The 16,669-nt window shown below is 43.2% G+C and overlaps 1 protein-coding gene and 1 pseudogene across 4 annotated transcripts; both read left to right on the top strand.

The window, feature by feature from the left end:
• Nucleotides 1–6,282: 6,282 nt before the first annotated feature.
• On the top strand, nt 6,283–15,652 carry LOC140850770 (uncharacterized). Of its 4 annotated transcripts, XR_012142935.1 has the most exons (3): nt 6,423–10,991; nt 11,277–13,075; nt 15,387–15,652. XR_012142935.1 is itself a non-coding variant. In XM_073261229.1 (2 exons), the coding sequence occupies exon 2, from the start codon at nt 6,603–6,605 to the stop codon at nt 10,392–10,394; it is 3,792 nt and encodes a 1,263-aa protein (XP_073117330.1). In that variant the 5' UTR covers nt 6,283–6,416; nt 6,577–6,602; the 3' UTR covers nt 10,395–10,639. The 4 variants fall into 4 exon arrangements, 3 of the variants coding, with proteins under 3 accessions (XP_073117330.1, XP_073117331.1, XP_073117332.1); XM_073261229.1 differs by lacking the exons at nt 11,277–13,075; nt 15,387–15,652 and adding an exon at nt 6,283–6,416 and having other exon boundaries at nt 6,577–10,639; XM_073261230.1 differs by lacking the exons at nt 11,277–13,075; nt 15,387–15,652 and adding an exon at nt 6,283–6,416 and having other exon boundaries at nt 6,570–10,639.
• On the top strand, nt 11,765–14,954 carry LOC140859146 (pentatricopeptide repeat-containing protein At2g36980, mitochondrial-like; annotated as a pseudogene).
• Nucleotides 15,653–16,669: the final 1,017 nt, after the last annotated feature.

Raw genomic sequence — 16,669 nt, 5'->3', positions numbered from 1 at the left:
CTTGCCGATCTTGAGTCGGTGAGGTGTGTTCGGTTGGTCGCTTGAGAGTAGTGTCGGCCTGCTTGATTGATGTTCGGTCGGTAGTTGCTTTCAGGGTCATATCTGTTTGTAGGGTCAGAGTCGGGTGTCGGTCGGTCTGCGCTGGAAATCAATCAGTTTATGGGGGTCGGTCGGTTTATCCCAACAGTTGTCCCCCCATTTTTAAGTCCAATGGTGAGTCACCGCATGCATCGCCACGTGATCAATTGCCTTGGATGAATGGAGTTATTGTCTGTCATGTCGAATCTCGACTCTGCCACCACATTCTTTGGAGTACGGTCGATCAACTACTTTGTCGTCTTTGAGCTGTCGCATCAGCAGGAAGATTTGGTGTCAGCATTGTTTGGGAAGGTGAGCCGGCGCCAGGCATTATATCGGAAAGGCGAACCGCGTCGTGCAATTTGATTCTGGCATGTAGATTTTCACCGCATGTCGGGATGTTATTGAGTCAGAGCTGTACATGTGGATGGAGGTAACGTGGTTTAATTTGATGCAGGTGCATCAAACCATCGGATCGATGACGGGTCCAGATGCTACCACGTGTCATCATCTGGCGTGGTCTCGATCTGGCTACTTTTATCTGGGCCGTTGGGCATTTTTCTATATAAAGGACTGTTGTCAGTCAGGTATCCATCCCTCATTTTGTCTCTTCTGATGGGAGAGCTCTGCCAGATAGGTGCTTTCATGCGAAAACATTCATTGTCATTTTCTCTTTGAGTTTCTTTGGATTTTTGATAGTTCTTCCAATAGGTGAGATTCCTGCAAGGGGTGGTTGGTCGGAGATTCCGACAACGACTTCCTATCGGGCCCGAAAGTTCTCTCATTCTCGGATCCGATTGTTGTTCGGTTTTGGAAGCGGCATTGCGCTTCGGACTGTCGTCAGCTTTTCACTCTTGGTGTCGATGGTGGGGCCAACGATCCATTATCATATATCCCGCATCCCCATCTCAGCTGCACGGTCATCTTTGACGGTGGATGAAAAATTGAAGCCCTCCTTTAGCTTTGTACGAGGAGGGTGTGGTCGTCGATCGGATGAGACCCTCTCTATTCCCATACGAGTGGGTTAAGCTGTTGATGTGGTTGGCCGAGCAATGTGATCGATCAATCATCTTCACAGCTCAACTCGAGTCGTATCATCTCCCGAGCTGGAAGGTGGAGTTTATTGAAGAAGCCGATTCAAGATGGACCTGTCGATTCTTCAGTGGAGTGAAGGGCGGCGATGAAGATTAGTTGGCGTTTTCTTTGATTTCTCTTTTTGTAAAGAAAGATGTAATCGGACTTCGGTCCAATTTTGTAATCTCTCTTTTTTTGATAATGAAAGAAGTACTTATGTTCTGAAATGCTCCTCTGTATCGTCGAGTCTGCAATGTCTGTTTGTAGAATAATCTCTGAATGTAGATCGTAGATCCGACCATTTCGCAGACTTTGTAGAATCTGTTAGTCACGTAGTTTCCAACGTATTTAGTTAGGATAACGATGGTAAGTCGAATATCCATTACCCGAAGCTTGATCAGGTTTATACGTTGTATTGTTTGATAATCGGTGGCAAACCGAATATCTCTCGATTGGTCGTGGCCATGTCGGTATAATTCCAATCCGACCTTGGCCGTCTTGGCATTTTGCCTTTCTTAGTTGATACTAAGTCGGCAAATTTTAGCCAGCTGCTTCAATGGAGAGCTGACTATGAGGGCAGCACGATTTTTGTGAAGAAAGTCTGCATCGCTAGCGCTGGTCTCCAGTTGTAGTCGATAAGTCTGTTCTGCAAGGGAACTGAAATGTAGTCGGTTTCGAGATAGTCGATCCTCTGACTTTTACGGTGAAAGTCGAAGTATATTCGGTGTCGAGATAGTCGATCCTCTGACTTTTACAGTGAAAGCCTGCATACTTGATGTCGCTTTAAAATCACAGTTGGACGTTGGTTTTTGCAAGAGGACCGAAATATAGTCGACATTAAAGCAGTTGATTCTCTGAGTAGTTGCATTCGAAAGGAAGTTGAGTAGAATAAAACATTCGTCATGCTTTTATTAGCTAATTATCGAAACAACAACAATATCGTCGTAAAGAGTTTGAATTCTCCGAACATCCTCCTCTGAAAAAGTTATTACATTGAGTTGTTGTCATTTCGTCGACTCTTCTTTGGGAGTTATCCCTCAGTTCAGTCATCCAGAGATCATATAGATGACTCCTACAGTTGGCTGATTATTTATAGCTTCCTCAGTCGACTGAAGGTTGAGTCAGCGGATCCCTCCGATATTTTTCGAGGTAGCCTTATCGTATCAGGGTCTCTATTTCATCCCTGAGCTGGATGTATTGTTCGGTGTCGTAGCCATAGTCACGGTGAAACTGGCAATACTTTCTTCGATCGTGGTTCTTCATTTTCATCGGTGGAGGGTGCCGTAGATATTCTGCCCCTTCGATCTCCATGAAGATCTGTGCACGTGGAGCAAAAAGAAGGGTATAGGAATCATATTTGTTATACGTCGGCCTTGGACTCCATCGTTGGGATGAGGCTCGCTTATTAGTCGGGGGTCTACTTGATTCGGTCGGAGCCCCACTCTTCTTCTGCTTTTTCTTCTGACCTTTGCTTTCGATTTGGCACTGGTTAGAGGCTTCTTCATCCGCATGCATGTACTTATACATGCGCTCCAAGAGTTTAGCATACATTTGAGGAAGAGTCTTGTCCAGTGAATACGTGAATCGAGACCCTTTCAGAGCTCTTTTCATAGTCGATATGCCCATATCTTCATTGGGTCCTTGATCTCGAACGTGGCCGCATTGCATCGGACCATAAAATCTTGGAGTGTTTCAGTCTTTCCTTGTTTGATCGAGAAAAGACTATCTGAGGTTCGTGACGGCCTCCGACTGATGCTGAAGTGGGCCACGAAGGAATATTTCAGCTGTCCGAAAGAGTGGATGCTTTTCGACCGAAGCCCGAAGTACCCGGCTCGAGTAGCTTTTCGAAGTGTGGCCGGAAAGCCGATGCATAGAAGGGTGTCGGTTGCCCCTTAGATTGTTATGAGAGCCATGTAGCTCTCAAGGTGATCAACTGGGTCGGTGAAACCGTCATAGGATTCCACGTGCGGCATCTTGAATCGAGTCAGGAACAGTTCGTCCAAGACATGTCGAGAGAGAGGTTGGGCGGTACAGAAATCAAAATCATTTGAAGATTTCTGACCGTCTATCTGTAGTTGGGCAAGTCGATGGTCAATTTTTTTGAACTTATGTTCGTAGTCTTCGAGCTGCTGGTGGTGGAAAACTCTAGGGGTTGAACCTCCTGATGAGTTAGAGGGAGAAGTAGATGGTGTTCGCGGTCATTTTTCCTTCCTTACTCGATCCAACTGAGAAGGAGAGGGGCATCGTGAATGGTGGGTGGCGCATCGAGAGTACCATGAGTGCTGCTGCTCGTCCCGATGAGAGAGCCGAGACGGCCACTCTAGTGAAGGAGACTGCCGTGGATGATGGCGGCTGTGCCTGGATGGCACCGAATGCGCCATCGATTGCTCTGCCGGTGGTTGTGGTGGCTGGGTCTGCTGTTGCTCGAGGCTTCTGACCGTCTCCGTAAGAACGTTCATTTGCTGCACGATTGCAGCAATCTGGGCGTCCGTGATGACCACGGATCGTGGAGAACCGGGCTTTGCTAGCGGAGGCAGGGGAGGAGCCTCTTCCCGACAGGAAGAGTGCCTCACCGATCTAGTTGCCGTTGATCATTGAGCTTTGATTTTTGTCATTGCGAGTTGTCTTCTCCCCTACCTGGCACGTCAATCTATTGCGGCCAACTTCCTCATCGCCTGTCGTCAGAAACAAGAACCTGCAAAATAACGTCCACACTAATTGGAATTGTCTCCGACAGGGACCCTCCGATGCTTAAGTCAGAGAGGGAGACTGGGCAGCAGTATTTTTGAATGAGAAAGGTCGCAGAGCTCAGCTAAAAAGTGGTCCTCTGATGCTGTTGTCTTACCCCTTTTTATAGAAAAGATAGTTATAACCGTCGGATATGGTCCCGTATTTTATGGCGTAGAATCATTGGGCTATAATTTCGTGGTGAGTTATTAATTCTCACGGATTACGCTGCGATATTTGAGGGATAACCATCAATGACAGTTATGATACGTTGAATGAGTCGATCGACTATGTATCGGGGGTTGACCGTCGGTTGAGAACTCTGAAATACCGACGGTCGAAGTAGTCTGCTGTTTGTAGTGTCTGAACATCGGTCGCTTGCCGATCTTGAGTCGGTGAGGTATGTTCGGTTGGTTGGTTGAGAATAGTATCGGTCTGCTTGATCGATGTTCGATTGGTAGTCGCTTTTATGGTCATGTCTATTTGTGGGGCCAGAGTCGGATGTCGGTCGGTCTGCGTTGGAGATCAGTCGGTTTATGAGGGTCGGTCGGTTTATCCCAATAATTATTATGTCCTGTTAGTTTTTATGATATATCAATAATTATTTATAAGATACAATAGGATGTCATAGGATGCAACAAGATGTTATAATATTATTATGACATCCTGTTATTTTTTTATAACATTCCGATAATTATGTATAAGATACAACATGACATCATAAGATGCAACAGGATGTCATAATAATGTCCTGTTAGTTTTTATAACATTTCAATAATTATTTATAGAATGCAATAGAATGTCGTAATAATCTATTAATTTTTATGATATTTCAATAATTATTTATAAGATACAACAAGATATCCTATTAGGTTTTATGATATCTCAATAATTATTTATAAGATGCAACTGGATATTGTAGAAGCAAAATAGAATAAAAAAATAATATTTTAATTAAAAAAATTGAAGAAAAAAATTAAGCTGCATTAAATATTTATCTTCTTATCAATTATGCTATGGGACACGATTCGATCAAATGATGCTTTTTTTTTTTTTTGTTACAAGGTGGACAAAAAATTACTCTAATAAATATATTTTTATAGAGATTTTATCACATCACATAATTCTGGATTTGGTTTTAGCCTTTGGACTAGATAGATCTGATAGGAAATGAGCCGGCTCTCAAATCCGGTATGGTTGATAACTGCAAAATCATTCCTAAGTGCCATCACAATTCAAAGAAAATGAACTCTTGACTCTTGCCTTCGGCTGCAGGATGTGATCTGATCGACTGACAATCATCTGCAAAAGTCATTCAGGTTTGATTAGAATGGGTTTGATCTGTCAATTTCCATACATCAAGAGCACATCCATCATAAATTTCATATAAAATTATATTTAAAAAATAAAATTAAAAAATTAAAAAAATTAATAAAAAATATTTAATTAAATTTAAATTTAAAAATAACTATCCATTTGAAGCTATTTATTTAATTTTTAAATAAAAAAAATTTATTTAAAATATAATTTAAAAATAATTATCCAAATGAGATAAGATGACCCAACTACCCTTGCATTCATAAAGCAATACGTTATAATTATAAAATAATATTATATTATTATAAAATAATATAATATTATAATAAAAAATAATACTATATTATTATAAAATAATACTACATTATTATAAAACAACTGTATTATTGTAAAATAATATTATAATAAAAAATACTACATTATGATAATATAATATTATTTTATTATAAAAAAATATTACATTAATATAATATAACAAAACAATACTGTATTATTATAAAAGAATACTATACTAATATAATATAATATTATCTTATTGTAAAAAAATATCATATTAATATAATACAATAAAATAACAATATATATTATAAAAAAATATTATATTATTATAATTTAATATTATTTTATTATAAAAAATACGGTACCATAATAATGCAATACTATAGTATTTTAAAAAATATAAATATATAAAAATAATTTTAATTAAAAATAAATAGTTATTTTTAACTTATATTTTAGATGAATAATTATTTTTATATAAAAATTATTTAAAAAATTGTTTTTAAATCAAAAATAAAATTAGAGATTTATGATTTTATCATTGATCCACGGTAGACCGGTCCATCTAATAATTTCTCACCTCCTAGCTTGCTCATGCCGTCTCCAAAACGGAGGGGCAGAGGTCCGAGAGGGGAGAGAGATGCCGCGGCCGTCCAGTCGAAGCCGGTTCGTACTTTCTTTATCTTGCTATTTTTTTTTTTTGCTATTTTTTTTAAAATTTTTTCCCTGGTGGATGCTATGTAATCTTTGACTGCAAATGCTAACTACTCATCATCGCTTAATTACTGCTTCGCTGGTCGGTGGCAGGCATCGGACGGTTCTGAGAGCGGAATCCATAAAAACGCCCTGCCTGGCCTTATCGCTCCCTAGTCGTTTCGGGCCCCGTCTCGTCTTCGGGCGAATAAGAGAGCGCTCTGTAATACCCTACCGTAGGGAAAAAGGTATGTCCTTCTCTCTTCCTCATCATCTGAAACCCCAATCTTTTTCTCTCTCCACCGATCTCTCTAGGTTTTAATTCGTTCTCTTTCCGTTTCTTCTTTCTAGGCTTCTACTAGTGTTTTTGGTCGGATTTCTATTTTTGATCGGATTTCTAGGTTTTAGGTTAGGGTTTCGAACCTGCGAGAGGAATGGACTCCTTGGACGCGGAGATCGCCCGGGCCCAGGAGGAGCGGCGGAAGATGGAGGAGGTGGCGCCACTTACCTCCGTAACCTTCGATGCGGACCTCTACGGCGGCGACAACCGCTTCGAGGGCTACGAGCGCTCCATTCCGGTCACCGAGGAGGACGAGGACCAGGACGCCGACGGCCGCGACCTCGCCCGCCGGATGGCCTCTTACACCGGCCCCAAGTCCCTCAAAGAAATACCCAGGGGCGCCGAGGCAGAGGACGACCCCGGCTTCAAGAAACCCCAGCGGATCATCGACCGGGAGGACGACTACCGGCGCCGGCGGCTCCAGAGAATCATATCGCCTGAGAGGAACGATCCTTTCTCCACCGGGGAGGTCACGCCGGATCCCTCGGTCAGGACCTATGCTGATGTGATGAGAGAACAGGCGCTCCAGAGGCAGAAGGAGGAGATGCTGAAGGAGATCGCCAAGAAGAAGGAGGAGGAGAAAAATAAGGCAGCAGCAGAGCCGGCTCCCCCGGCCCAGAAGAGGAGAAACAGGTGGGACCAGTCACAGGAACCCGACGCTGCAGCGAAGAAAGCGAAGACTACGTCGGATTGGGATGCTCCTGATTCCACTCCTGGGATCGGGCGGTGGGATGCGACTCCAACCCCTGGGAGAGTTGCCGACGCCACTCCTTCGGTGAGGAGGAACAGATGGGATGAGACGCCGACTCCTGGACGCTTGGCTGATGCTGATGCTACGCCTGCTGCTGGTGCAGTCACCCCTGGTGCAACCCCAACCGGCATGACATGGGATGCAACTCCCAAGCTCGCAGGCCTTGCCACCCCTACGCCCAAGCGCCAGAGGTCGAGGTGGGATGAGACCCCAGCGAGCATGGGCAGTGCCACACCGTTGCCTGGTGCAGCAACCCCAGCAGCTGCATTCACTCCCGGGGTTACTCCAGTTGGTGGGGTTGATCTCGCGACCCCAACCCCTGGGGCCATCAATCTCCGCGGCGCCATCACTCCAGAGCAGTATAATCTGCTGAGGTGGGAGAGGGATATTGAAGAGAGGAACCGCCCGTTGACGGATGAAGAGCTCGATGCGATGTTCCCACAAGAAGGGTACAAGATTCTCGACCCACCTGCATCTTATGTGCCAATAAGGACTCCTGCGAGGAAGTTATTGGCTACTCCAACTCCTTTGGGCACTCCTCTTTATGCGATCCCTGAAGAGAATCGTGGGCAGCAGTTTGATGTTCCAAAAGAGGCTCCTGGTGGGTTGCCTTTCATGAAGCCTGAGGATTACCAGTACTTTGGGGCTCTGTTAAATGAAGAGGAAGAGGAGCAGCTCTCTCCAGAGGAGCAGAAGGAGAGGAAGATCATGAAGCTACTGCTCAAGGTGAAGAATGGGACGCCGCCACAGAGGAAAACAGCACTGCGGCAGCTCACAGACAAGTCCCGGGAGTTTGGGGCTGGCCCACTCTTCAACAAGATCTTGCCTTTGCTCATGCAACCAACCCTTGAAGATCAAGAGCGCCACCTTCTGGTCAAAGTTATCGACAGGGTGCTATATAAACTGGATGAGCTGGTTCGGCCTTTTGTTCACAAAATTCTCGTTGTTATAGAGCCTCTTTTGATTGATGAGGACTATTATGCTCGTGTGGAAGGGAGAGAGATTATTTCCAACCTTAGTAAAGCCGCTGGTCTTGCCACTATGATTGCGGCAATGAGGCCGGATATTGATAATATTGATGAGTATGTGAGAAATACAACGGCAAGAGCTTTCAGTGTGGTCGCTTCTGCTCTTGGTATTCCTGCTCTCTTGCCATTTCTTAAAGCTGTTTGTCAGAGTAAGAAGTCCTGGCAAGCACGGCACACAGGTATCAAGATTGTGCAGCAGATTGCAATTCTTATGGGATGTGCTGTTCTTCCGCACCTAAGGTCCCTTGTGGAAATTATAGAGCATGGTCTCAGTGATGAGAATCAGAAGGTGAGAACTATTACTGCCCTGTCTCTTGCTGCGCTTGCTGAAGCAGCTGCACCTTATGGTATAGAGAGCTTCGATTCGGTGTTGAAGCCTCTTTGGAAGGGTATTAGATCTCATCGTGGCAAGGTTCTTGCTGCTTTCTTAAAGGCAATTGGTTTCATCATTCCTCTCATGGATGCGGTATATGCAAGTTATTACACAAAGGAAGTGATGATTATACTGATCCGTGAGTTCCAGTCACCAGATGAGGAAATGAAGAAGATTGTGATAAAAGTTGTCAAGCAGTGTGTGAGTACAGAGGGTGTGGAGGCAGATTACATCCGGAATGACATTCTTCCTGAGTTCTTCAGAAACTTCTGGGTCAGGAGGATGGCTCTGGATCGCCGGAATTACAGGCAGCTTGTGGAAACAACTGTGGAGATAGCAAACAAGGTGGGAGTTGCAGATATCGTAGGAAGAGTTGTGGAGGATCTTAAAGATGAGAGTGAGCCTTACAGGCGTATGGTGATGGAGACAATTGAAAAGGTCGTTGCCAACTTGGGGGCTTCGGATATTGATGCTCGGTTGGAAGAGCTTCTTATTGACGGGATTTTGTATGCCTTCCAAGAACAGACCAGTGATGATGCAAATGTTATGCTTAATGGATTTGGTGCTGTAGTGAATGCCCTTGGGCAGAGGGTTAAACCTTATCTTCCACAGATCTGTGGTACTATAAAATGGCGTCTGAACAACAAGAGTGCGAAAGTCAGGCAGCAAGCAGCTGATCTTATATCACGGATTGCGATTGTCATGAAGCAGTGCCATGAAGAGCAACTGATGGGTCATCTTGGTGTGGTTCTGTATGAGTACCTGGGCGAGGAGTACCCTGAGGTCTTAGGATCTATTTTAGGAGCATTGAAAGCCATAGTTAATGTTATTGGTATGACTAAAATGACACCGCCTATCAAGGATCTGCTTCCCAGACTGACCCCCATCTTAAAGAACAGACATGAGAAGGTCCAGGAGAACTGTATCGACCTTGTTGGTAGGATTGCTGATCGTGGTGCCGAGTTTGTCCCTGCCAGAGAGTGGATGAGGATCTGTTTTGAGCTTCTTGAAATGTTGAAGGCACACAAGAAGGGTATTAGGAGAGCGACTGTGAACACTTTTGGATATATTGCAAAAGCTATCGGGCCACAGGATGTCTTGGCAACCCTTCTGAACAACCTGAAGGTACAAGAGCGTCAGAATCGTGTGTGTACTACCGTTGCTATTGCCATAGTTGCAGAAACTTGCTCTCCATTTACAGTTTTGCCTGCCCTTATGAATGAGTACCGTGTGCCCGAGCTGAATGTTCAGAATGGGGTTTTAAAGTCTCTCTCTTTCCTATTTGAGTATATAGGAGAAATGGGCAAGGATTACATATATGCTGTTACACCTTTGCTTGAGGATGCTTTGATGGACAGGGATCTTGTTCACAGGCAGACTGCTGCTTCAGCTGTTAAGCACATGGCTCTGGGAGTTGCCGGGTTGGGTTGTGAGGATGCACTAGTTCATTTGCTCAATTATGTGTGGCCGAACATATTTGAGACCTCTCCCCATGTTATAAATGCTGTGATGGAAGCCATTGAAGGGATGAGGGTTGCATTAGGTGCAGCTGTCATTCTGAATTACTGTCTTCAGGGTTTATTCCATCCGGCAAGGAAAGTTCGGGAAGTGTATTGGAAGATCTACAACTCCCTGTATATTGGATCCCAAGATGCACTTGTGGCTGCTTATCCACTGGTAGAAGATGTGGAGAACAATATATTTAGCAGGCCGGAGCTTACGATGTTCATTTAAAACATGCCATGAAGTCCAGAAGCTACCTACACATTGAAAAATATTTGATGCTTCTGTTATATAAATAGGTATGTTGGTTAAGCTGCGTAGCTAGTGTTGTTACTAGCTTAATCTTCTTTTCCTTTTTTGTTGAAGTTGGGAACCTGTGTACTTTCTTGTGCTTTTGTTTGTTTTTCCTTTGGAAACTCGCCACTAAGGTTACTCATTCTTAATGATAAAAAAAGATCTGTTACAAAGTATGAAAATTCTCTCAACCGTTGCTCTCTATATTTTTCTTTGTCAATGATCTTCACTTGCCTTTAGGCCAAGAAAGAGATAATCTCCCTGATGAACACATGCTGGATGGATATGGCTTTCAGGATTTATAGTGATGACAAAAGGTTTAGGAATATATATATATATATATATATATATATATATTCGAGGGAGTGGGTTGTCTTTTTGTGTTTCTAAGTTTTTATTATTTCTCTTTATGTTATTTGAGTAGTGGGCTAACTTTTGCTGAATAGGGTGGCGGACATGAGCTTGCTGCCTACTTTACTGGAAGGGCTTTTGATTTACAATTTCGTACAAGGACATATCATGGTCTCAGAAATGGTAGGACTTGTGCCTCACATTAACTGATGTAAAGATTTTAACTAAATAACATTAACTTAGGCCAAGGTACATTTAATTTAGGCTACAGAATTGTTCCGGTAGGTTTAGTGAAGGAGTTTGTTAGTACTAGTTGTAGGTTCATTTCTTAATGTTTGTCGATTTATATACCAAGCATACATAAAAGAAAAAAAATGTTGAACAGAGCAAAATGGACTTGGAATCAAAAGATAAGTTATTTAATTATATATATATATATATATTAAAATGGAGGTACTGTAAATGCAGTGCCTCCGTCCGCCATGTGGCACCAACACTAGGCTTCCATCCGCCATGTAAAAGAAAGGGTGCTCGCAGAACGGCCTCCGTTGGCCACATAAAAGAAGGGCGCTCGTGGAATAGAAGTACTTGACGTGTCGGCCGTCGCGCGTCTCCGTCGGCAGTCTCTCCCTCTCCGCCGTCGTAAGCGTGGAAGTGGATCGAAAGGTACTGGGGCCATCGCCTCTTGGTTGCTAAAGCGGGCGTTGTCTGGCGCCTCCGCCTCTTGGCTGCTGAAGCGAATGCGGCAGCGGATGAGAAGGGACGACAGGCTTCGAGGGGTTCTCGACCTTTGTGTCGTCGTCACGCGTCATCCTCGGCAGGCGGAGGAAGTGTCGTCGGGCGTCGTCCTTGGCGGCTCGCAGCGCTCGCAGAGGCCTCTGCCTCTCCGTCATCGTTGCACGTCGTTCGGATGAGAAGGGACGACAGGCTTCGAGGGTTGAAGCGGGCGTCGTCCAATGGTCTCCTCTTGGTTGTTGAAGAGGATGCGGCAGTGGATGAGAAAGGACGGCAGGCTTCGAGGGGTTCTCGGCCTCTCCATCATTGTGGCGTGTCGTCCTCGGCGGCTCGTAGCACTCGCGGAGGCATTCGCCTCTTCGTCATCGTCGCGCGTCGTCTGGATGAGAAGGGATGACAGGCTTCGAGGGGTTCTTGGCCTCTCCGTCGTCATCGCACGTCGTCCTCGGTGGGCAGAAGCTCGCGGAGTGTGTAGTATTTGCTTTCTCAAACATCGCGGAGAGAGGATGGATCGGAGGAGAGTAGAGAGCCCGATGTACGGGCGGCAGAGGAGCGGGAGGTCGAGCAGCATGGGTTTGTACTGCCTACTCCAACTCGGGCCAGCCCCATCGAGCCCTCTCCCTTTTCTCATGAGAACGTGCGCTTCTCGGCCCGACTGCTTCTCCTTCACCGCGGTCCTCATTGCCTCCACCAACCTGCACGACCTCAGCAGCAGAAGGAAGCTCCATGCCCTCCTCCTTTGACTCGGGCTCTGCTCCTCGCTGCCGATCTCCGATTCTCTCCTCGACATGTACGGCAAGTGCTCTCCTGCCCTTCAGATGTTGGACGGGCTTTTGAGGAAATGGAAGAATGCAATGAGGTCTCATGGTGCTCCCTGCTCCATGGCTATGTTAATTCGGGACAGTTGGGTGACGCCCATCAGTTGTTTGATGCAATGCCTGTTAGAAAGATGATTTCGTGGAATATTCTTATTATGGGCTATGCACGGCTGGGTGAGATCGAACACTCGACAAGTTTGTTCAAGAAGATGCAATTGTTGGGTGTGGAAGGGGATGTCACCACATTTGGCAGCCTCATGAATGCTTGCTCTGATTTTTCAGACCCTCGCTTTGGTCGTATGATCCATGCATTCATTTATCAAAGGGGATGGGATGTTGCTGTTGAGGTTAACAATTCAGTTCTCAGAAATTTGGCTTCTATAACGATGCATTGAAGGCATGCGAGTCTATGGAGACTCAAACAATTGTCTTATGGAATGCTATGATTGATGCTTATATGAAGTTTGGTGATGTGCATGGAGCTCTTCCTTTGTTTCTCACGGCATCGGAGACCAACGTTGTTTCATGGACGGCAATGATTTCAGGGTTTGCGAGGAATGGGTACTGGGAAGGGGGCCCTTTCTCTCTTCATTGACATGAAGAGGAATTCCCTTACACCTGATGATTTTAGGTTTGGTGCCATCCTCCATGCATGTGGTATGTTGGCAGTGCTAGCAAATGGAAGAATGACGCATAGCTGCATGATTCGCTGAGGTTTCAATTCTTATCTCTACCGACGTATAATATATAAAATAGATATTAATTAATTAATAAAATAGAATATTTTTTGAAGAAAAAATCACATCTTGTGCGTGGCACGGGGTTATAAGCTAGTGATTGTTAGAATGTGTCTCCTAGGCTTTTTGTTTGGATTCAACTTTATGAGTGGTGCTCCCAACTGAAATTCTGTCATGTTGAACATAATGTGCATAGGAAGGAGATGAGGTTTACGTCTCTCTCTCTCTCTCGTTTGAGGGGTGGGGCGGGGCGGAGGAGACACTGGTATTGCAGTGGGTTTTGGTGGACTAATGGAGCGGGGAGGGGGAGAGAGAGAGGTATATTACTGTTAAAGGTTCATTGTATCTTGGTTAACCAATAATTTTAACATGGTAATGCTTGCTTGCTTGGTTTACTGCTAAAAGGCAATTGAGGAGTCATGCTACAAAAGTAGTGAGGGGAGTCAATTTTGAACCGCAATATGGTTTATTGATTTGCCAAGCCGTAACGCCCTGTCCTGCACCCCCAAAAAAAGGGGAAAAAAGGGGAAGAAGAATAAGGAGGAGCAGAGATTAGTACGAACACATACATGCATGCATTAAGTTCTTGTTATGTTTCATGCGAAAATGATGGCATGTTGAGCTTAGTCCAATTTATTGATTCATTTGGAAGCTTGTACCATCCCATTTTTGCTGCAGAAAATTGGATTGATGGAATAATATAGATGACGTCGGGTTCTTCATGTTATCTTGCAGATTTTCCTCTGTTATCATTCAACTTAGCATGGACACTTGTTCTTACGGATGGATTAAAGTGCACATTGTGATTTTTAATTATTATAGCTTTGTGTTCTATCACGTTGATGAGGCTTAATTAGTTCTATACTCAAAAATCTTTTTTGTTTTTTGTGATAGTTTAGTCTGGTATTATGCATGGGATTAGTTAAGGTGGCCCAAGCAAAATTAGAATTTTATGAGTTGGCGTGGTATATGACAGTCCTAAGTTGTAAAATAGGAGACTTTTTAGTGTTTATTGCCTGAAACCTGTGTGATTGTTGTCAGCTCAACTGGCTGGTTGTTACTTTTTCCTTTTCTTCTCCCTTGTCTCCTCTCTTTCTTCTCTTTTTCAAAGAGGGTTTAGTATTACCCCCTTTCTTAGCAAATAATGAAGCTCTCATACTATGTAAAAATTGACTCCCTGAATAATATCCTCATCCACTTGTGAATCCTTTCTAAAAATCCCTTCCCTGTCTTTCCTTGGAAGTGCTAATGCCGTCAGGGTTCTTAAAACTTGAATCTTGACCATCTTGATAGGTGGCCAATGCCAATATGTGCAAAGAGCTTGGTTTATCTAATGCAAGATGATTTGTTGGAAATTCATGGAAATAGCTGATATAGATCTCAGTTGGTATTATTGTACCATGATATTGGAATAGTGGCACATCTAGTGTTAATGATTGTTCGTGCTATTTTAAGATGTTAATTTTAATATCAAATATTTTATTTAGAATTGTATCTGAGAGATCGCAGAATCTCAGCAGATACATGGTACCTCCTAACTGATATTTTCAGTTGCTCTATAAGTTGTACAAATTTCTCCTCTAATTGATGAAAACAAGTCATCATCCATTACGATAGAAGCCATTCTTGCTCTGTCCTTTTATGTGTTTCGAGCACCAAAAGCTTTTCTCCTATCTGCTGGTATTGTTCTCATGTCTAGACTATATATTAGGCCTCTATGTGGTAGAGATTCTAAGTTCCGATACTAATTTGATTCAATCAAGGAGAAGGAAAGTATTCCTTCAGTCCGTTCGACTCAAATATCTCAAATAAAACAATACAAAATAAGAATTTTAGAAAGCAGGTTTTAAGCCCCTTTATTTGTTATTATTTTTTTCATGATTCATAAATTGTGGTCTATATCACAGGCAGAAAGTGGAGTCCATTTTGCTTTCATTTTATTTGTTCCTGTTCTTCAATACTATGGGATATGCCTATGCTAGTAAGGTCGTCCTTTTTTGAGTAGGATTCTTCTTCTAGTTAATAGAGGAGAACATACCAGTTTTCTGCCATGTTTGAATGGCGTTCTTTTTTTAGCTATAGGAGAATGTAGACTTATCTTTTTTTTCTTAATGCTTGTGAAGTCTAGCCTAAATTAGGTTGGCTTCCTCTCCTAATTGAAAGAGGATAAAAATTATCAAAAATATAATATCTTAAATTAGTTAGGTTAATTTTCATTTTTTGTTTGGTAGTTCTGGAATTCAAACTTTTGATATGTTGACCTTGCGGGTATTTGTTTGGTTTTGTAGGCCTCTGGCATGGCCTTATGGTTCGAATCAGTTCATCTTCCATCCTAAATTCCGTGGCAATCGGCGGTTGGGTTTTACTCCTTGACGCCCCTGTTATTTTAACATCAAGTAAACTGTTTAATAATGTCTCTGGACATTTTATGGTGGCTGGTTTCTGTTCTTCATCTTGTTAATTTGCTAGTGAGCTGCTGCGGGGTGCATAGGCAGTGGTTAGGATTGGAAAAATTATAGTACTAAATCTTCAATGAATTAAGTATATTTGTATATTTGTGTGCTGGGCGTCTGGTTTGAGCAGCTATTCCCTGTGTTGTTTGGCATGCATTCTTATGCAGGCCTACTTTGGAAGCAGGATAAGCTTTTTTTTCGATGAAAGCAGGACAAGGGTTTTTTATTTTTTATTTTGTTGGGGTTGGGGGTGGGGGGGGGGGGGTGGTTTACACAGGGTAAACTTTTTCCGGATGACTTGTGTCATCTTTGCAAGGTACAGGTTATACCGGAATAGATTGCTATAAGCAGGGATAAGGCAATTTGACCATGGAATAAGTTATTTAATTCCTATTTAGTCATTACTTAATATATATGTGCGGGCTATTATTTAGGTGAAAGAAATACCATGCTTTTTTATCATTTGTTGTTAATATTTTTTAAAAAATATTTGACTATTCAAGGGTAATTAAAACATAGATATTATAGATGTGGGAAATCCCATAACCATAATATATTTTGATATCTATTCTTTTTTCTTCAGTGGAGTAAGAAATATATTCATATTTATTTTATTTTTATATATACTATTTTGGGTGTATTTGATTGAAGAATATTAGATCTAAAATGAGAATCGAAATGGATAATTTTCATTTCAGCTATTTGGTTAGAGGGAGTTTCTCTTTGATTTCAATTTCGGAGTGGAATGAGAATGATTTAATTTCTCTCCAAGTTAATCTGGACTCTTTCCGTTGGATTGAGATCTCATTTCGATGGATTAAGGTAAAAAAAAATCATAAAAGTGAAGATGGAGATGTGGACGATGATGAGGCGGGAGAGTCAGATGTTGGTGAGGTGGCGGAGGGAAAAGACGGCGTGGGGCGAGGATGAGGTAGCGAAGGGAGAGAGAGCGAAGGGTGGAGAGGGCTCCGAGGGCGATGGAGGAGAGGTCGACGTTGGGGGAGTTGTCGAGTTGGAGGGAGACGAGGTGGCGGAATGGGGTGGTGTAGTCGCATGCGGTGGCGTTGTCGTGTGGGGAGGGAAGGGCGCAAGAGTGTCGAGTGGTGGAGAGGCTGATC

The sequence above is a fragment of the Elaeis guineensis genome, chromosome 7 (assembly GCF_000442705.2).
Source record: "Elaeis guineensis isolate ETL-2024a chromosome 7, EG11, whole genome shotgun sequence".
NCBI lineage: Eukaryota > Viridiplantae > Streptophyta > Magnoliopsida > Arecales > Arecaceae > Elaeis > Elaeis guineensis.
This window is presented reverse-complemented; position numbering and strand designations above follow the sequence as displayed.

What these genes read in the sequence shown, in the direction of transcription:
- LOC140850770 (XM_073261229.1), top strand. Translation starts at nt 6,603, where the DNA reads ATGGACTCCTTGGACGCGGAGATCGCCCGGGCCCAGGAGGAGCGGCGG.